The sequence below is a fragment of the Corvus hawaiiensis genome, chromosome 18 (genome assembly GCF_020740725.1).
Source record: "Corvus hawaiiensis isolate bCorHaw1 chromosome 18, bCorHaw1.pri.cur, whole genome shotgun sequence".
NCBI classification, from domain to species: Eukaryota; Metazoa; Chordata; class Aves; order Passeriformes; family Corvidae; genus Corvus; species Corvus hawaiiensis.
Genome location: NC_063230.1, coordinates 11,226,769 through 11,244,215, shown reverse-complemented (window position 1 = coordinate 11,244,215; position 17,447 = coordinate 11,226,769). Strand labels below are relative to the sequence as shown.

The following is a 17,447-nucleotide window of genomic DNA, read 5'->3' as shown; positions in this document are numbered from 1 at the left end:
CTGGTCGCCAGAGAGAATTTGTGTTGCTCCAGATGTTGCCTGGTTTTGTCATGGCAACATCACAACAGGATGTAACATTCGGCTGTGAGGAACTGCTCCAAAAAGGACCAATTTCCAATCCTAACAAGAACATAAAAAGAGCCAGGGACTCACCAGCAGCCCAGGCATGCTCTGGCCATTCCACAGTCCCATCTTGTGGTTCCCCATATCCAACTCACACCCACCTCTGGAGCCAGGAACTGCTCTGTGGGGAGGCTCCATCTTTGGGAAGCTGAGCTGAGCAGGGAGCGAATTCTCCATCGATGCAGCCAAGGGATGTGTGAGTTAAATGAGCCAACAGCAAACATTGACCCCAAAACAGTATGGGCTGAGGGACAGGCTGTGCTCTAGAACCTCAAACCCCAACGGGAAGCTGTTCTTCCCAATCCAGAGCTCCAGGTCTCCCAGCTCAGCACAAACTCCCAGCGGCTCCACGCTGGAGAGAGTTAACCCCGGGGTGTACGAGCTCCACACAGCCCCTGCTCCTGCTGTTTCCCTTCCTTGTTCCATCGTGTCAGCTCACCTGGAAACTCCGGGGAGGCCCTGCCACTCGGCCAAGTGCTCCGTGCCGGGGTCCTGGATCAGGGCAGGGACAGATCCGGTACCAGCTCCCGGTGCCTCAGCTCCCGCAGCAGCACCTGCCCCAGGCCGTGCCAGAGCTGCTCCCACACCTGGGGATCCATCTCTCCCCTGGGGATACCCTCAGGTGAAGGAGACCCAAATGTTCCAAACCCACCCCCGGCAGCCCAGGCCAGTGGCCTCCATCCTTTGCAGATAATTTTCCCAGCCAGGGAGCTGCTGTCTGTGCTGAGTCCCTGTGGGAGCTCCTTGGCTTCCACACCTAGGATGGGGCTTTTCTGAGGGAATTCCACAGCCCACGCTGCTGTGGCAGCACCAAGCCCCTCTCCCAGTCGGGATTTGCCAGGCTCAGCAGGGTGCAGGTGTCACTTTTCCATGTGCCACTGCTCCGCTGCCGGCATCCTCTCTGGAAGGTGAGCGGCTTCTCCTGCACCCAGTCTGGGGTCTCTGAAGAGACCAGGCGGAGAATGAGTGATTTCCATCCTATTCCCCTGGATCCAGCCTTCAGGGGCATCAGAAAAACGCCAGGACCCCAAAATGAGGGCAGCAGAGCCAGGATAGGCAGGGCAGACAGTGTCTCCGGGATATGTCCAATTCCCTCCTTTTGTTTCCATCCCTTCAGGGCCTGTTCCCCACGGCCTCGCTGATCCTCCCCCACCTCCAAACAAAGCTACAAAACTCATTTGTAAAAGGGAAAAAAAAAAGTTTATTTTTTTTCCTCACAAGAAGCACATAAAATATCCAGGACACTTTTACAAACAAAAGTAAAAAAAAAAAAAGTGCATGATGCATCCCTCCCGCGGGCGTACAGTACAAAAATCCTGCAGATTTCCATATAAAACTGGGATAAGAAATACCATGGAATAAAGGAACGTTGTTACGGAGTACAGCAATGCACAGGAACAGCTACACGTCACTCATCCCCTCCTCAGGGGCTGACCGGGACAGTCCCCACCGCTCCGGCCGGGAGTCGGTGACACGGCCGAGCCAAACCCCCCCGGCACGGGAAGGGGCCCCCGGGAAGTCGGGCACTGCTGCCCCACGGAGCGACACCACCCGGACCGGGAATAAGGTGCCGGTTTGTGCATTTCAGGATTTCTGGCAGGACGGGACAGGGTTTGGATCTGCCGAGCAAAGCGTGGTCGGTGATGGGATGTGTCCCTGCACACCCCGCCCGCGTTCCGGCAGCGCTGCATAGATAAATGGGATCAATGGGATCAATGGGGACACCGGGAGCAGCCACCGGCACCCTCGGCTGTCACGGAGCCCTTTGGTTCTGCCATGCCCAGAGCAGAGGGAAGCGGTAGCAGGTGAGCAGTGCCGAGCTCGGCGGGGACAGGAGGGCAGGACAGGAGGAGAAATGATCTCACTGCTACCGGAAACACCAAAAGCACCAAAAACTCCCCAGAGAACAGCAAACAGCAGAGTCCAACAGCTCAGCAGATACACAGTGTTTGTAAACTATGAGTAAGGCACTCCATCGTAAGGACACGTACGACACGTGGGGAGGACGAGCACATCAACCTTGTCATGCAACAAACCCGACGGGACGGGGCAGGTTTGGCTACAAACCCCCGGGGATGGCACAGCGGAGCATCCGGAGCAGCTCCCACCAAGCCGTGTCTGTATCCCGACCACGCAGGGAGGGAGCCCCGAGCGAAGCCTGGGGCTGATCCAGCCAGAGCCAGGTGGGAGCAGCAGCGGGGGAAGGCGGAGGGTGCCGAGCTGAGCCCCGGAACACCCCCAGAACTCGGCAGGCACTCGAGAAAGAGGAAGGAAATCAGATGTTTGCTTGTATCAGTTCACAGAATTTTCAGAATTAATTCAGATCTGTCCCCAGCACCTCTTCCCTCAGCCAGGCAGCGATGGGAAAGGTCGGCAGCACACAGAAAAATAACCTGTGGGTGGCCCTGGAGAGCCGAGGGTGACGGTGGAATTGTGCTGGGGTCACTGCGGGCGGCAGAGGCTCCCGGGCAGGGGACACGGAGGGTTCCCAGGTGCTGCTCCGACCCCGCGGCACCCAACAGCCCCGGCGCCTCCCGTCTGCCCCTTCCCAAATCCGAATCTGGGTGTGAAGGAGAATAAAGATGATCCAAACACAGGGAATGGATCCGGCCGTGGCTTATGGGGATTCATCCTGCCCCGAGCACGACCCAGCACTGCCTCAGCCCAACTAAGCAGAGGCTCCAGCACAACTTCCCTCTCGGAGCAGCTTTTGCTCCACACCAGATCTCCTGGGTGGAACAAGTGCAAATCAAATTCACACTCTTTCAGGAGGGACAATTATTCACTGATTGCCTGTCCCTACAGTTCCTCACACAAATGAAACATGCAGGATCTTATGCTTAAGGGGAAAAAGGGAACTCCAGGCATTTAGGGCAGGAAAACACACCGGCTCCCTTCCTTGAGACACTGAATTTTCAATCAGAACAGTTCAGAGCAGCTGCTGCAGCCTGGCTCTGTCCCACCTCAAAGAGGGGAGTTGCAAGAAAGCCTTTCCATGGAGATTTAAAAATGTGGGCATACTCACAGCCAGGGTGAGCAAATCCACCTGTGTGATCCCCCGAATCTGCTTCGAAACATCACCTGAAGGCACATGGCCTCGGATGGGATCGGGGGGCACCGAGGTTTGGAGCACATGCCCTGCTCACTTCCCAAGCTCTTCCCTCTGGACTCCGTGAGGGCTCACATGGAACAGCTCTTGACCAGGCTGGTTGCCAAAAATACTCACAGAAAAGTGCATTCCCTATGGAATGGGTGCACTGCTGTGATCCAAGCAGCAGCCCTGGCAGGAGGGGTAACACTGGACTGAGAGCACGGACAGCCCCCGGCTGCCCCCCTTCCCTCCAACATCCCTCTCCTTGGAGAGTGTCCGTGCTTCCGTCCAACTGCTCCCCCGAGCAGGATTCATGGGGCTTTCACAGCCCTGTGAGGTCTGGGACAGGCCCAGCCCGGCTCCAGGGCCACCCAGGCTCCTGACACCCATCATAAATAACACCCAGGATTCCTCCAGCAGCTCCCGGGCTGCCAGCAAACCCAGGGCACAAGGACCGTCCTACAAAACCGACAGCACAACCACAAAAGAGACTCGGTCACCTAAGGGGCTCCAGGAGAGCCACCCCTCCTCGGCCACCTCCTGTCACTCACAGCCCAATGACAGAGGGTCCCTGGCACAGCATCCACGACACTGACACAGCTTCACATCACGAGGGTCCACAGGCAACCACTGGCCAGGCTCTGTCAGCACTGGGACAACACCGACCACAACGACAGCAAAACACCCCAAGAACACAACACCTGTGACAGCCACACAGCCAGGGTGACATCGGGGCACAGCATCCCCACGGACACAGCTCAGCACTCCGTCACCTCCCAGCCACAGCCCGGGGAAGCCTCTGTGCTCACACTGCTCCAGGCCTTTACAGCTAATGCTAAGGGAATTCCTTCAAACAACAGCAAGAATTCTGGGAAAAGCCTTTTGGACAAAAGCCCCGAACAGCAAACCAGGACGAAAAGCCAGCGAGAACAGAGGTAGTGTGCGTGTCACCATTTTAAGGATTTTCCACAAGTGCCCTGTTTAAATAGAGACTTGTGTTTGTTCTGTAAAAAAAAAAAAAAAAGTCATGAATAATTATTTTGAGTCTTTGAAACAGAGTATTTCAGCATTTCAGATATAGATAGATAGAGATACAAATATCTATCCATAACCACACACAAATCCACGTTATTACACTTGGCAAACAGTACTAGGAAGAGCATCCTGCAGGACAACAGGCAAGTCACACACCAAGTCCTCCTCTAAGCCATGCAACACATTTTATTTCCCTTGTGCCCTTCACCGTGACCCATCGTGGTTCTCTCCTCCTCTCTCGGAGCACAGGGAGGGGATGAGGAGGTGGCACCACATGAGCTGCTGCAAGTCAGATGATAAAACAGCACTGAGGCAATGAATAAATGCTGCAAACCCCCAAAATCCAGCCCCCTCCTCCCCCTGCAAGGCATCAACTTTTGCCCATCCAGAGCATGTTCTTCAAGTTCCCACCCAGAGGCTTCAGCCCCGGTTTGGAGGTGCCATCCGCGCTCCTCAGGGGGGGCTCACAGAGCACGGAGCACTCGCTGGACACGGCCTCCTTGGAGTCTGTGATGGTGGACACGTCCACGTCACTCGACAAATCCTCGGAGGACAGGTTCAGACACCCCAGCTTGGCGAGGGAATTGGACCTTTTCAGGGGTGAGGACACGGTGAGGCCGGCCAGGCGCAGCCTGGTCTCGATCTCCTGCGTGCGCTGCTTCACCAGCCCGGGCTTGCCCCGCACGCTGTGGATGCTGTCGCTGCTGGAGCTCCGTGTCAGGTTGGAGCTGCGGGAAGAGGAGGGGGTGTAGCAGATGGTCTTCAGGAAGTCCTTGGTGAAGCTGCTCGTGTGCTCCAGACGGCACCCGGCCGGCGTGGAGATTTTCTGGGAGATCCCCTCCAGGACGCGCTTCACCCCCAGCTTCTCTACGTCATTCTCGGCGTCTCCGGGCACCAGCGGGGCCGGTGCCAGGAGAGGCACAAGGCCAGGGTGGGACATCAAGTCCTCGCTTTCCTCCACGATGCTGGAGTTGACCCTGCCCAGGGGGCTGTCCCGGAGCAGCGCTGAGGCGTCCGAGGGCAGGCTCTTGAGGCGCTCCAGCTCTTTGGTGTGCTTCCTGACCAATCCCGCTTTCTGCAGCTGGAGCAGAGACTCCTGGTGCTGCATCAAGTAACTGTTGGCGCTCGGCTTCTCCAAGTCTTTGCTGAACAACAGGTACTTCAGGTCCTTGGTGGGTCTGGGGTCCTTCCTGGCCAGAGACTCTTCCCGCACCACCTCTGCCTGAAGGAGGCTCCTGTCACAGTGGGAGTTTCTCCGGGGCAGCAGAGTTTTTTCAGGGGTTTTTGGCGCATCTTTCCCTCTCTCCAAAAGGCCGCAGTGCTGATCGAGTGACCCGCACGTGCCAACCTCCAGAGTCCCGGCTCCTGGCGCCAGAGGAAGCGGAGCCTCGTTATGTTTAGTTCTGAGTGGCTCCTCGGGGTGTGCCCTGCTGGGCAGGTGCTCCATCAGGTGGGAGTGCAGGTGGGGCAGGAAGGGGGGCTGGGTGCAGATGGTGCTGCTGCGCCGCGCGGCGCCGGCGCTGAGCCTCTCGCACTGCTCCCCGAAGGAGTCGGGGGACAGTCCCGCTGAGGAGTACATGCAGTCAGTGCAGGACTGGTAGGAAGGCTTCACCTTGCTGAGAATCCCGAACACGGCATCGTGCTGCAGGAGAGAAAACAGGCACAGATCAATGAGCATGGAACGGACACCAGCACAGCCCACAAGGTGTGGGACAACCAAAGAGATCGGGAGCAAAGCCCATTTCCACCTCAGGCCTGGCAGCAGGAACTACAGCCATGTGCTTTCCCAGCAGACATCGTCTCCAAGGAATACCTACCGTGCCAAGCGAGGGTCATGCAAGCGAGCTGCCCACAGCACTTTACAGGGCACTCACTGGGCACTCTCTGGCATCTACATCCACAGCTCGGGCAAGCAAAGCCCTGGTCAGAAGCACTTCGAAAGGGGAGAAGCTCATCATGGAATGAAAGGCTTTATCCAAGTCAAATGAAACTGGGCTATGAGGATGAGAAGAGCAGTTTCACTTGCAGCAGAGTCAGCCATGCCAATCACCTCCATCTCACCTCCATACGCACCTCAAAATCCTCTGGGCAACTCCTTTTGCTGTTGTTGTTATTCAAGTTCTCCCTATTGAGCCTGCTCTCCTCCTTGTGCATGGACAAACGTCGCTTCCACTTCTCCATGGGATTTTCCTCCCTGACACCGTCCTCCCCCGGTGCCCCAAGGACCATCCTTCCCTTCCTGGGGCTGAAGTTCAGTTTCTTCTTCGCCTCCTTCTCACAGAAGCCGCCCAGCTCTGCCAGCAGCTCCGCTCTCTCTGGGGCCTTTCCTGTCTCCAGCAGCCTCCCCTGGGACGGTGCAGATGGAGGCTGTCCCACCAGGGCATCGCGCTCCAGCTGCTGCTCCATGTGGAAGAAGCCCTCTCTGTCCCCGGGAATCTTGTTCTCCAGCAGCGTGTCCGAGAGGCGGCGGAAGCAGTAATCGAAGCCCACGGAGCCGTCGGAGCCGGCGCGGTTGTCCAGGTAGGCCGACTGGGAAGGCATGTCCAGGTCAGCCAGGCGGTTTTCCAGATCAATGTCCAAGCTCTCCAGTAAGAAGTCTCCCGATCCCGTGGTGCCGTCGGTGTTCTGGGGCAGGTTGCTCTCTGCCTGCTGCTTCCACAGTTTATTGTGGCGCTGCTTGCTGAGGATGGGACAAGGACACGAGTGACTGCCCTGCAACTGCAGCATGCCCAGTGCCAGGAGCTTCCCTCCCTCCCCACAGCCCAGAACCCAAGGGCTGGGCCCACACCTGAGATCCCACTTGGAAAAAATCACCTCCAGCATCAGGACTTTTCCCCCCCACCCGCCCATTCCAGAGCAGTGCCCTGAGAGCAACCATGGTGGGATCAGACCTTGGGAGACCCCTCAGGGCACAGAAGCCTCCTCAGAGCAGAACACCCCAAACTGACCCCTCTGCATGTGCCATGGCACAGCTCCTGCTGAACCGGGGGACAGAATTCTCGCCTGTATCCTTAGAAGATAAATACTACAGCCCTTGCAGTGACAGAGCCCTGGGGTTGGCACAGAACCACGAACGCTTCGCCTCCGGCACGGCCTGAGCTCAGTTCTGCCTCATAAAACAAGAACAATGCTGTGCTGAGCAGCACTGGCTGCTGAGAAATCCAAATGTGCTTCCCAAGCACGGAGAAACCCTCACTGAATTACACCAGAGCAGCTCTCCCAGCTAATTTCCATGCAGGGAGCCTGGCACAGGGAAGGTTTGGGGAAAGTACAATTGGCCCAGGATTCTGCCTGTGCCCTTCTAAAGGGACCCTTCAGCCTACACCCCTCACACATCTGTGGGCACGACACCGACAGAGCCCGACGGAGATCCAGCAATCCTTTGTGATGTTATCCACAATTAGCTCCTTCCCACTCATCCCGAGCCTTACCTGGCATCCAAAATGCCCTCGTACTCCAGCAGCTGCCGCATGAAGCCGGCGTTGGGCCGCGCGATGCTGCGCTTCTGCTTCACGTAGTTGTAGGCCTTTTCCAGGGACCAGCCGAATTCCTTCATGGCATAGGCGATGACGGTGGATGCGGAGCGGCTCACGCCCATCTTGCAGTGCACCAGGCACTTGGAGTGGTTCTTCCTGCAGGAGGACAAACAGGAGAGTAAATCCCGTGTCACCGGTTATGGATTTGTTACAGAGGAGGGATGGCACTTCCTGCTTCTGCCCACCCTGCACCACGGCTCCGAAGGGGAGGAACACTTCAGGTTATGTGGGCCAGGAGAAGAGTCCCTGTCCAGAAAAGCTGGGAGTTAGAGATGGGCAGCCTCATTTCAGAGAAAGCCTCCTGCCTCCATCCAAGTCTTTGGATGCTGGGATCACTGGGAAAAGGCTGAGTGTAAAGGCCCAGCAGGGTTTGACAGGCTCTGCCTGCAGAGACAGCTGGGGCAGGTCCAACATGGACACGTGCTGGAGCAGCTCCAGAACTTCTCCAGAACAGGAAACATCCTCATTTCCTTTTGGAAGCAAAAGAAAGCAGCAATAAAAACGCTGGGCTAGGAACAGGTTAATGCCAGTCCAGGAAGGGACAGGGCACAAGGGAGCTCCGGGGATGCAGAACGATGATGCCAAGGCCCTGCAGTTCACATGGCTTCAGGAGAGCCCCAGAGGAGACACGGAGAGCTGGGATGTGCCCTCCCCCAGGGCCAGGTGTCCCAGCACTCACTTGGCCTTGTTGATGAAGTGATAAGCCTCGTTCCAGTGTGCCAGCAGGTCCGTGGTCTCCTCGTCGTACACGCGGATGTTGTGATACGCGAACAGGCCCGGGAAGAAGTTGTCGATTTCCCGGGTGACGTTCAGGATGTAGTCAATGCTGTGGGCACGAGGAGACACACCCTGAGCTGCCATGGTCATCAAACAGGCACTGAGGGACACTGTGGACTCATGGAATCCGACCCAACGTGAGCTGTAAGGTTTTACCTACAGCCCTAATCCCAATCCCCCAGGACAGCTGGTGACACGGGGCACACAGGAGGCCGTTCAGCCACCTCGCACTGCCAGCACATCCCAAAGTGTCCAAACACCCTGGGCACAGGAGGGAGAAGTTTATTTTATGCCATTTATTGTCTCTGAGTCCGTGTAACCCAACCAGGAACTCTTTGCTGTGCTGCACAGCTCTGGGGACGCAGAAAGAAGTGAATCATCTGGGAGCAGAACCCAGGGATCACCATCTCCAGCTGCAGGTTTTAGCTGCAATCCCTTCCCCTTCTTTCTCACCAAAACCATGAGAGAGTCACATGTTATCTCTCAATTCCTGCCAAACATCACAGCAGGGATAACAATGTACCCGAGAATGAATGTCCAGATTGATTTATCACCTCCTATCACTCAGACAAATCAAGGACACAGGATATTTGTCTCAGAATTTGTCCAGCTTTGCCTTTGGACACTGCATGGCCCAATGCAGGACATAATCATTAACACCCTGCTTGATTTCCTTGTCCCAAGATGTGCAGACATCTGCTCCCAAGGACTCCAAATGAAGTATTTTCAGCCGTGCTGAAACCGTGAAGAATTTCAGTTCCTCACACCAAGGTTGGTGCAGGTCTTGGGCAAGCAGCAAATATTCATAGGCAGAATTCTCCCTGATCCAAAAAGTGTGGCAGGGAACAGAGCCAAGCAGCACCGTGGTGATGGGAGAGACACCTGGAGCTGCCTGCCCAGGCAGGTGAGGAGGAGTTTGCTCAGCCCCAGGCAGCTCTGCTCCATCTGGATGGAGATTTTTCCTTAGTGCTGTAACCTTTGCCCCTCTGCAGCCTGCAGGAATTCACACCTGGCACAGCACTGGGCACACTGTGGGGATGGAGATCCTGATGGACCTCACAAATGACAAGGTTTGTTATTTTCCCTCTGTGCTGGTGATAAAAGTGAGGTTGGACAGATTTCTCCACAGAGCTGCTGGTGGGAAGTTACCCCACGGCTGAGAATGGGCCCCAAATCATCCCTAGAGCCTACAAATGTCCTCTCCAGAGTCCTGGGGGAATTGCAGGAACACAGCAGAAGGTTTGGAGCCTGGCAGGGGCAGTACTCACCCCGAGCCCTGCAGCTCCTCCAGGTTGGAAGCGTTCCACTCAGAGCCCTGCAACAGCCACAAACACACGTTTCCAAGGGGCCCCAAAGCAGCCCTTTTGCCTAAAATTCTGCCACCCCCCAGCCCCAGCCATCCTCCTGAGCTGACTGGAATGTTGGGAACAGCCTCTGAGACAGGAGTAGGGCATGGACAGATGTCCTGAGCAGGCAGGGATCTGCTGAAGCAGGGACAAGGGCACAACTGAGACACAGAGTTAGTTCTAGGTCAGGGTGTGACTGAGCTCATCCCAAATCACTGCCCCAGCCACTCTGGATTTTTAAACACAGGGAGAAATAGGTCAGGGGAAGAAAGTGAATACACCTGTGATCCCAGACATGCCACACACAAGAAGTGAGGCACATCCTGAAAGCTCTGGTGGTGGCTACACCTTGGATTCTCCCCAAACCTTCGCAAGAGAAAGCTTAAAACTGTTAAAAAGGAGCTTTTACCCTCAAACACGAGCACTTACTTCCTCTGACTCTCTCCAGAACAACAACAAAAAGCCCCAACGGGCACAAACTGTTCATCTCTGGGAAGTCTTTGTTGCAGAGGCAGAGCCTGGTTTTGCCTGGAGTACCATCTAGTGGCAAAGGATTGGACGCAGCACAGCCCAGCTCTCCTGGAGCTCCTCACACTCACCAGGTACAAATGATCAAAAATCAGGGATGGTTTGTCCATCTGACCCAGGATCAGCAGCATTTCATTGTCTATAAATTCCTTGAATTCCTTCAAGTTGCAGTTCATGTGTTTCTCCAGCTCGTTTCGGATCTGCAGAGCAAAGACAACGGATGGCACTGGAATCTTGGTGTCCAACAGAAACATTCGTGGGCACTTCCCTCCAAACACTTTTCTGTCCTTCATTAAAAACAGCAACAGGGACTCAACCTTCTGGAGACCAGGAATTTCCCTATGTGGCATCTCTCCAACTATCCCAGAATGGTTTGTGTGGGAAGGGACCTTAAAGCTCATCTCTTCCCTGTCCCTTCCACTGTGCCAGGTTGCTCCAAGCCCCGTCCAAGCTGGCCTTAAGACACTTCCAGGGAGGCAGCAGCCACAGCTTCTCTGGGAATTCCATCCCAGCCCCTCGCCACTCTCCCAGGGAAGGATTTCTTTCCATTATCCCACCTATCCCTGCCCTCTGGCAGTTTAAAACCACAGTCCCTTGCCCTGGCATCCTGGTATCCTAAACCCCCAAACTCAGAAGTTGTAAATGAAGCTTCAGGTAACATTTAAGAAGGGGAAAAAAAGTACTTTGGGGTACCTGCTCCTTAAAAATAATAATTTGAGAGATAAAAACCAAGAGCTTGTCTGCAGCAGGAATGAGGAACATGTCCACAGACAGACAAGTTCTCAGCTTCCTCCTACCACTTGCATGTTAATAACCTCCCTTAAAAACCAAAAACCCACCCCAAAAAGAACTATTTCCACTCTGATCACGTCTGCACTGTGGGTGGATGGATTACACCAGCCTGGGGGATGGATCCAAACGAGCTCTAGCCTTGATTTGTGATTTTCCATCCATAAACTCACCAGCAACACGCTGTCTGCAAGGTCCTCTGACATTTGTCCAGGGAAAAAAAAAGGAAATAAAACCTTAAAATTTGACTTGAAACTCACACAGTTGTTACTGAGGTCCTGCAAGACAGTTCTGATGCTGGGATTATCCTGATTTCTCAGGAGGGAGGTGCAGCAAAGCCAGAGCAGAGCCTTTACAGAACGGTTGGAATGCACATTCCAAAGCCAGCGATACCCAGGCATATGGTGCCTCCTCACCACCCTCTGGAGAGGGAGTCTGGCAGGAAGAATAAGAGTGAGAATTTTTATATTTACCTCCTTGGAAGTCACATTTTCCAGGTCTTTGCTGGTCATGATACTCCGGAGCTTGGCTTTAATGAGCCGCTCTGTTCGTTCCCTTTCCGTTGGCCTGGGAAGGAACAGGAATAGGAGAGGATGATTCCAGGCTGGCAGCACATGCACAGCACTGAGGAGTAGGGGGAAAGGGAATTTTTATAAGAATAACTGGAAAAAAAGCAGCTTGTTGGTGCTCATACACTTTATCACCAGCTGAAGTTTCAGGTCTGATTATTTCACGCAAATTCTCTTTTGTTGCTTTCGCAACCCCAAAAACGAACCAGGGCAGGAAGAACAGGGAGAAGGGGAGATTTCCTTCACGAGCCAAGCAAACTTTTCCAAATAAAATCCAGCACTGACTTGTCAACAAAGAGGGCTGGGGAGTCGGGGCGGGTGGACTCCAGGTCCTGCATCGCGTTCCACTCGTTGATGCAGCTCTGGTCCGAGCTGATGCAGCTCTCGTAGTAGGTGGCCCACACCAAGGCCACCCCCCCTGGGAAGTAGTTGTACCTCCTGGCAACTTCACAGGCTTTGTGGAGGATCTGTAAAGCAGACCTGCAGGGTGGGAGAAGAGATTTGGGCAGCTGTGAGCAGACAGAACAGGAGCTGAGAGGATTTCACGGAGAAAAAGTGATTTTCAGCATTAGTTGTTGCAGTTTGCTCTTTGAAAGCAGCAGATTTACGGTGTCAGAGCTCAAAGAGGCACAAACTGCACCTTGGGGGCTTCTCACAGCACGGCCAAGGCAGGGGCTGAAATCTTCTCCTAATTAACAGGGAAGAAGGAGGCACAAGTCGCTCTGGGATCTAATCATTAACCAACTTGTACAGCCAAAGGAAGATAAAGAACAGGGACAATTTTCCATCCACCTCCAGCAAGGAGCCTGATGCATATTTACCAGCATTCCTGGCCTCTGACAGGCTCCAGGGACAAGGCCCAGATTGGGTCATTTGTTTTTGTAAATCCTAACATTACTTTTTCCCTCCTTCCCTCCTCAATTTTTCCTTTCTTTAAGGCTCTACTCCGAAGTTGTTGCACTGAACACATCAACCATGGCCAAGGCTGGCAACAGGAGGGGCCAAATTCAAAACTGACAGGAACAGGAGCTTTATTTGTGTCTGTACCAATCATCCCTAGCACAACATCCTTCTCCACATCTGTATCTGTTCCCTATGAGATGCTGCAGGAACAGGGATCTCTCCAGGCTCCAACGGGAGCCAGCATTGCCCAGGCACAGGGAGATGCAGTTTCATATGGAGCAGCCTCTTCAGGGAGGAATTTGCTGGCTCAGCCACTGCTGACTCAGCCACCTCTGCTTCAGGGGTTTGGAATCCCCGCACAGGGGAGGGGTGGCAGGAGCTGAAAGGTGAACGGGCACCTGGGGCTGCAGGAACCCCAGGAATGGGGCAGGACACAAGGAATGCCATAGGCTGGCAATGGGCCCTACACCTCCTCTGTCAGCCCGCGAGAGAAACATGCAGAGAGAGGAAATTCTTGGTTTGCAGCTCCAGGAATTCAAGTTCATCTTTCATATTTATTCATCTCTCTGGTGCCACTTCCCCCGTGCTGAAGGATACAGAGCTGTTCTGAACTGAAGCAGGAGATCCTGGTTTGGGATCAGGATTCCCACAGCCCCTCTGCTGACACAGGGAAGCAGCTCTCTGCTGCAGCTCACTAAATACCCATCGTGGAGAAGGCTAAAATGCAGCTGATTTTTTTTTTTTGAACTTACTGACAGAAAGAAGAGTCTCTCCCTGAGCCCAGCCCCTCACGTACCACATGGCTTGCACCGATACAGGTTTGAAGATGTGCATCCTCCCTGCAGTGCTCACGCTGAAGCCACTGGTGGAGAGAGGGAAAATCAAGTCAAAAACCGCTTTTCTCTCCATCCCAGCCTGCTCTCTACAAAGAGCTACTGCACTGGGGCACTCACAGGCCAAAAGAACCAGGATGAGAATTTCTCTCACTGATTTTCCAACCTCTCAAATAAGAATGGCAAGAGGCTGCCAGGAATGGGAGCTCCAGCCCTCAGTGGGGTTTCAGAGCATTCCCTGGAACCATGGGAGCAGTGTGAGGGCAGCAAGACAAGAATTCACTGTCTAAGTAAGAGGACTCTGCAGCCATGAATCCAAAATGGGCACTTCATTTGCAAGGTGACGGAGAATCTCTCCTGGAGCAGCCCCCAGATAGGGAAGGACATTCCCATTTATCCTTTTAATGTGGTTTCTTACCCATCCCCATCCAGATGGATTTTAGTATCACTCCACAGACGAAGAACCATTCCTATAGTGCAGCTTTTACTGGAAGAGAGATGGTGAGACAGGATGTTAAATATAGGCCACGATGTGATCATGCCAATAGCCTAAATTATTAATACTCTTTAATTTTTAAAATCCTCAAGCCTTGCTCTAGTAATCCCTCATAATATTTTAGGCCATCAAATAAAACTGGAGGCTGGAGTCTGAAGGTCTGACAAGGTGATAACTCATGGTGATTGCTCCATGGGATCACTCTAGCTGGTGGAACAGATAAAAATGGATTTCAGGGGTTTATCTGACCCAAAAGAACACTTTCAGTTCAGACAGGCAATCTGGCAAGAAAACCCTGCTATAATGAAGGCCAGGAACTTCCAGCAGTAAATAATTAAGCTACTGAGATATTCAGGTTTTAAAGGAAATTGGGATGCAGACAGCAACACAAATCCATCTTTCCTCTTGTCTCACATCAGTAATCACCAGGAGCAAATGAATGCCAGGTTGGTTCAGAGTGGAGGCGACATGGTGAACTTCCACTGCTGTGGCACACCAAGGGAATGCCACATGGGAATTTCAGAGCAGAACAGAGGCAGCATCAAAGCCAATGACAATAATCTTACGAGGAAAGCACAGCTGGGAGCTTCCCTACAGATCCCTCTGCTGTGCAAAGCTTCCCCTTCCCACTTTCCAGGGGAAACCACCAGTAAGGTTTTCCAGAATTAAACAAAACTCACAGTGGCTGCACCACAAGGATGGGGCAGCTTGTTAAATCCTGGGAGAACACACACAACAGCCTGGCAGCTCCAGCCTCCGACTCCAGCTCTGCCAAACCAGTCCCTTCTCCCTGAGCCAAGAGCTTTGCTGCCTTGGTTTACTCACCAGAACTGGAATGATCTGAGAGGGGCTGCGATAACAAAGTATTTCACTTGCTTTTCCAAATACTGTGTGCTCTTATCAGTCAGACAAAAGGAACAGCTCGTTGCTGACACAGTTGTTTGTTGGTTTTGGAGCTACTTCTGCAGTATTGTTTTTTGACGTTATTTGGCAACAAAGCTACTCCCCAAAAGCAGCTCCATTGCATCATTCCATCAACACACTGGAGTCTGGGGGACAGAATGAGCTCCAGTTTTGCAAATGTGTCTGCAAGAGCATTTTGCAGGGAGCAGGCAAAAACTCCCACTGGTGAGGTGGATGCCACGGCCCTGGATTCCACAGAGACTGAAAACTTTCTGGAATAAAAATGTCAGAAAACTCAACCCCGTGTCCTTTCTCTTGCTGGAATCCGCAGATGCAGGTAACCCAACTGCTCGGGGACGGTTTGGTGCTGCCAGAGAGCCCATCCTGCCTGGTTCCCAGCTCTGACCTACCTCTCCTTGCTGGAAAAGTCCACTCCCAGCAGGATGTTCTCCTCGGTGTCCTGCCGCCCGCTGCTGTACACCACCACCATGTAGCGCACGCGGTCACTCCACACGCTCTCCAAACGCACAGCCTGCAAACCACCTCTGCCCCATTAGTGCTGCCACTGCTGCACGAGGCTTCTGAAGTTTTCATTATGCCCAAAAGCTTTATTTAGTGCAGTATGGACGATACAGCAAGGCTTGCTGCTGGTGAGGGGAAGATTAGCCGAGATTATCCTCTCCAGTTTGGGGAAATGCTACAAAATGTAACCCAAAGGTTTGTTCTGGAGTTTCAAGCAGGAAGTGTAAAAACATTGGTGATGCACTGAGCTGGAAACAGACAGGCTCAGAGGATTCTCCCACTCGCAAGCCTTCACTGAAATAGGTTAGTCCCACAGGAGGCACAACTGGCATCATCCACTTCTCTGCAGAGAAGTGACTTTTACAGCAGATTTTTATCTGCAGGTTTCTTCAAAAGGAAGCCCAGCCCAGCTGATGCAATTTCAAGGCTGACTTAAAAGTGTCCAAGAGCATCAGCAAGGTCTTGTCTCTCCTCCTGTATTAGTGTTTGTCAGCTGGCTGGAAAGTTGAATCTAACAAAACAATACATTTCAGGCAGAGCGATTCCCTGACCCAACTCATTGCCTGGACACAAGGACCAGGGCAAAAGGAGTGGTCAGGAAAATGGGGCAGGGCTGGAAACCAGCACAGAGTTAAGGCAGCTCTGAAATCTAGGATTTGCCAATGCTTTTCCTGCTCCTCTACAGGTCTGTTGCATACACTTCCAACAGAAATGAGAGCAGGAAAATGCACCTGTCCTTACCAGTTTGATCCTGTCCTCGCAGCGCAGGAGGTTGATCATCACCTGGAGGTGCTGGGGCAAGTCACCTGCACAGAAAGCAGGGCAATCATCAGAAAGGGGCTCTTTCTGCACTAAGAATCAGCAGTGTCCTGACCTTTAAAGAAATTGGATGTTTCCAAGTCAAAAAATACTAATTAAGGAAGGTCAATTAACTTTGCTGTCCCAGAGAACACTAAGAACAGTGAGATTCTTGGATGGGCATTCCCTGGATGTGTGAGAACCCAACCTTATGGTATTTGGAAGCCACCAAATCTATTGAGACCAGCTGTGCCTGGCACAAGTGAGGATTCTCTTCCTGTCGCAGCACCTTAGAGAGGACAGAAAGGTTTGGCCATGAGAACAGGCGAGGAAGAAGAGGAGGAAAAACTCAGATTAAAAAAACGGGAACAAAGGAGGAAAGAACACCTTTGAGCTGTGAATCACCCCCAGCATGTGGGATCAGCCCCACTGGCCCTACAGAGGGTGTGGCTGAGCATGAGTGACCTCCAGGGGGATGAACTCTCCAAGTTCTGCTCATGCACCAAGTCCCTTCAGCTCTAGGTCTGTGGGTACATTTCTGTTTGGGGAAAGCAGACGAAAGGAACAAGGAATCTACAGGAAAACAAACCAAGTTCCCATCTAATAACTCAGTAATGCACTCATAACTTTCCATGCGAGATAAAATTCCTTCCGTAGGCTGTTTGCTGGGTATATGGAATTGCTGACAGTTAAAGTAACCCAAAGCCAAGCCTGGCATTCAAACATCCCCTTTGTGCTGGAGTGTTTGCTAAGCAGCACCACACAGTACCATACTGTGCCTTTCCCACAGGCTCCCAAAATGCCCCAAAATCCCAGTTCTTCCTGCCCAGTAACCACCCATTCCCAAACTGCCAAAGGCAGAGGGTATAAAAACTGGGGAAGCAGAATCCGCTTCCCTGAACGCCCTTATCTGCTTCCAAATGTACGTATGTACACTCACCGTACCACTCCCTACCATTTCTTCCCACCAGTTTGGCAACTGGAAGGGACTGGGGGAAGCAGGACAGTCTGTTCTTAAATCATGATAAACTCCTACAGATTGTGGTGAGCTGACAGGAAAGGGGGTTTTCCTGAAACCAGGATATGAAGAGCTGACAAATGTAATTCTATCCAGCCATCCAAATCCTGATCAAACATCCCTTCCTCTGACCAGCAACATCCAAACAAAACCAGCAACAGGAAGTTTCAAAGCAAAAAG

At 53.0% G+C, this 17,447-nt stretch overlaps 1 protein-coding gene across 4 annotated transcripts in view; it reads right to left on the bottom strand.

Moving 5' to 3' along the window:
* Positions 1 to 1,304: 1,304 nt before the first annotated feature.
* The window catches only part of SSH1 (slingshot protein phosphatase 1), a 34,196-nt gene continuing 18,053 nt past the window's right edge, over positions 1,305 to 17,447 (bottom strand). For 3 of the 4 annotated variants that reach the window (XM_048322879.1, XM_048322878.1, XM_048322880.1), the window contains 12 exons: positions 16,193 to 16,257; positions 15,340 to 15,461; positions 13,949 to 14,017; positions 13,494 to 13,559; positions 12,080 to 12,274; positions 11,699 to 11,792; positions 10,508 to 10,636; positions 9,831 to 9,877; positions 8,465 to 8,611; positions 7,681 to 7,881; positions 6,323 to 6,929; positions 1,305 to 5,891 (listed from right to left, as the gene is read on the bottom strand). In XM_048322879.1, coding sequence (XP_048178836.1) covers positions 4,620 to 5,891; positions 6,323 to 6,929; positions 7,681 to 7,881; positions 8,465 to 8,611; positions 9,831 to 9,877; positions 10,508 to 10,636; positions 11,699 to 11,792; positions 12,080 to 12,274; positions 13,494 to 13,559; positions 13,949 to 14,017; positions 15,340 to 15,461; positions 16,193 to 16,257 — 3,014 coding nt within the window. In that variant the 3' untranslated portion in view covers positions 1,305 to 4,619. Of the gene's footprint in view, positions 5,892 to 6,322; positions 6,930 to 7,680; positions 7,882 to 8,464; positions 8,612 to 9,830; positions 9,878 to 10,507; positions 10,637 to 11,698; positions 11,793 to 12,079; positions 12,275 to 13,493; positions 13,560 to 13,948; positions 14,018 to 15,339; positions 15,462 to 16,192; positions 16,258 to 17,447 lie in introns of those variants that run through there. The other variant, XM_048322881.1, reaches the window with a different exon arrangement.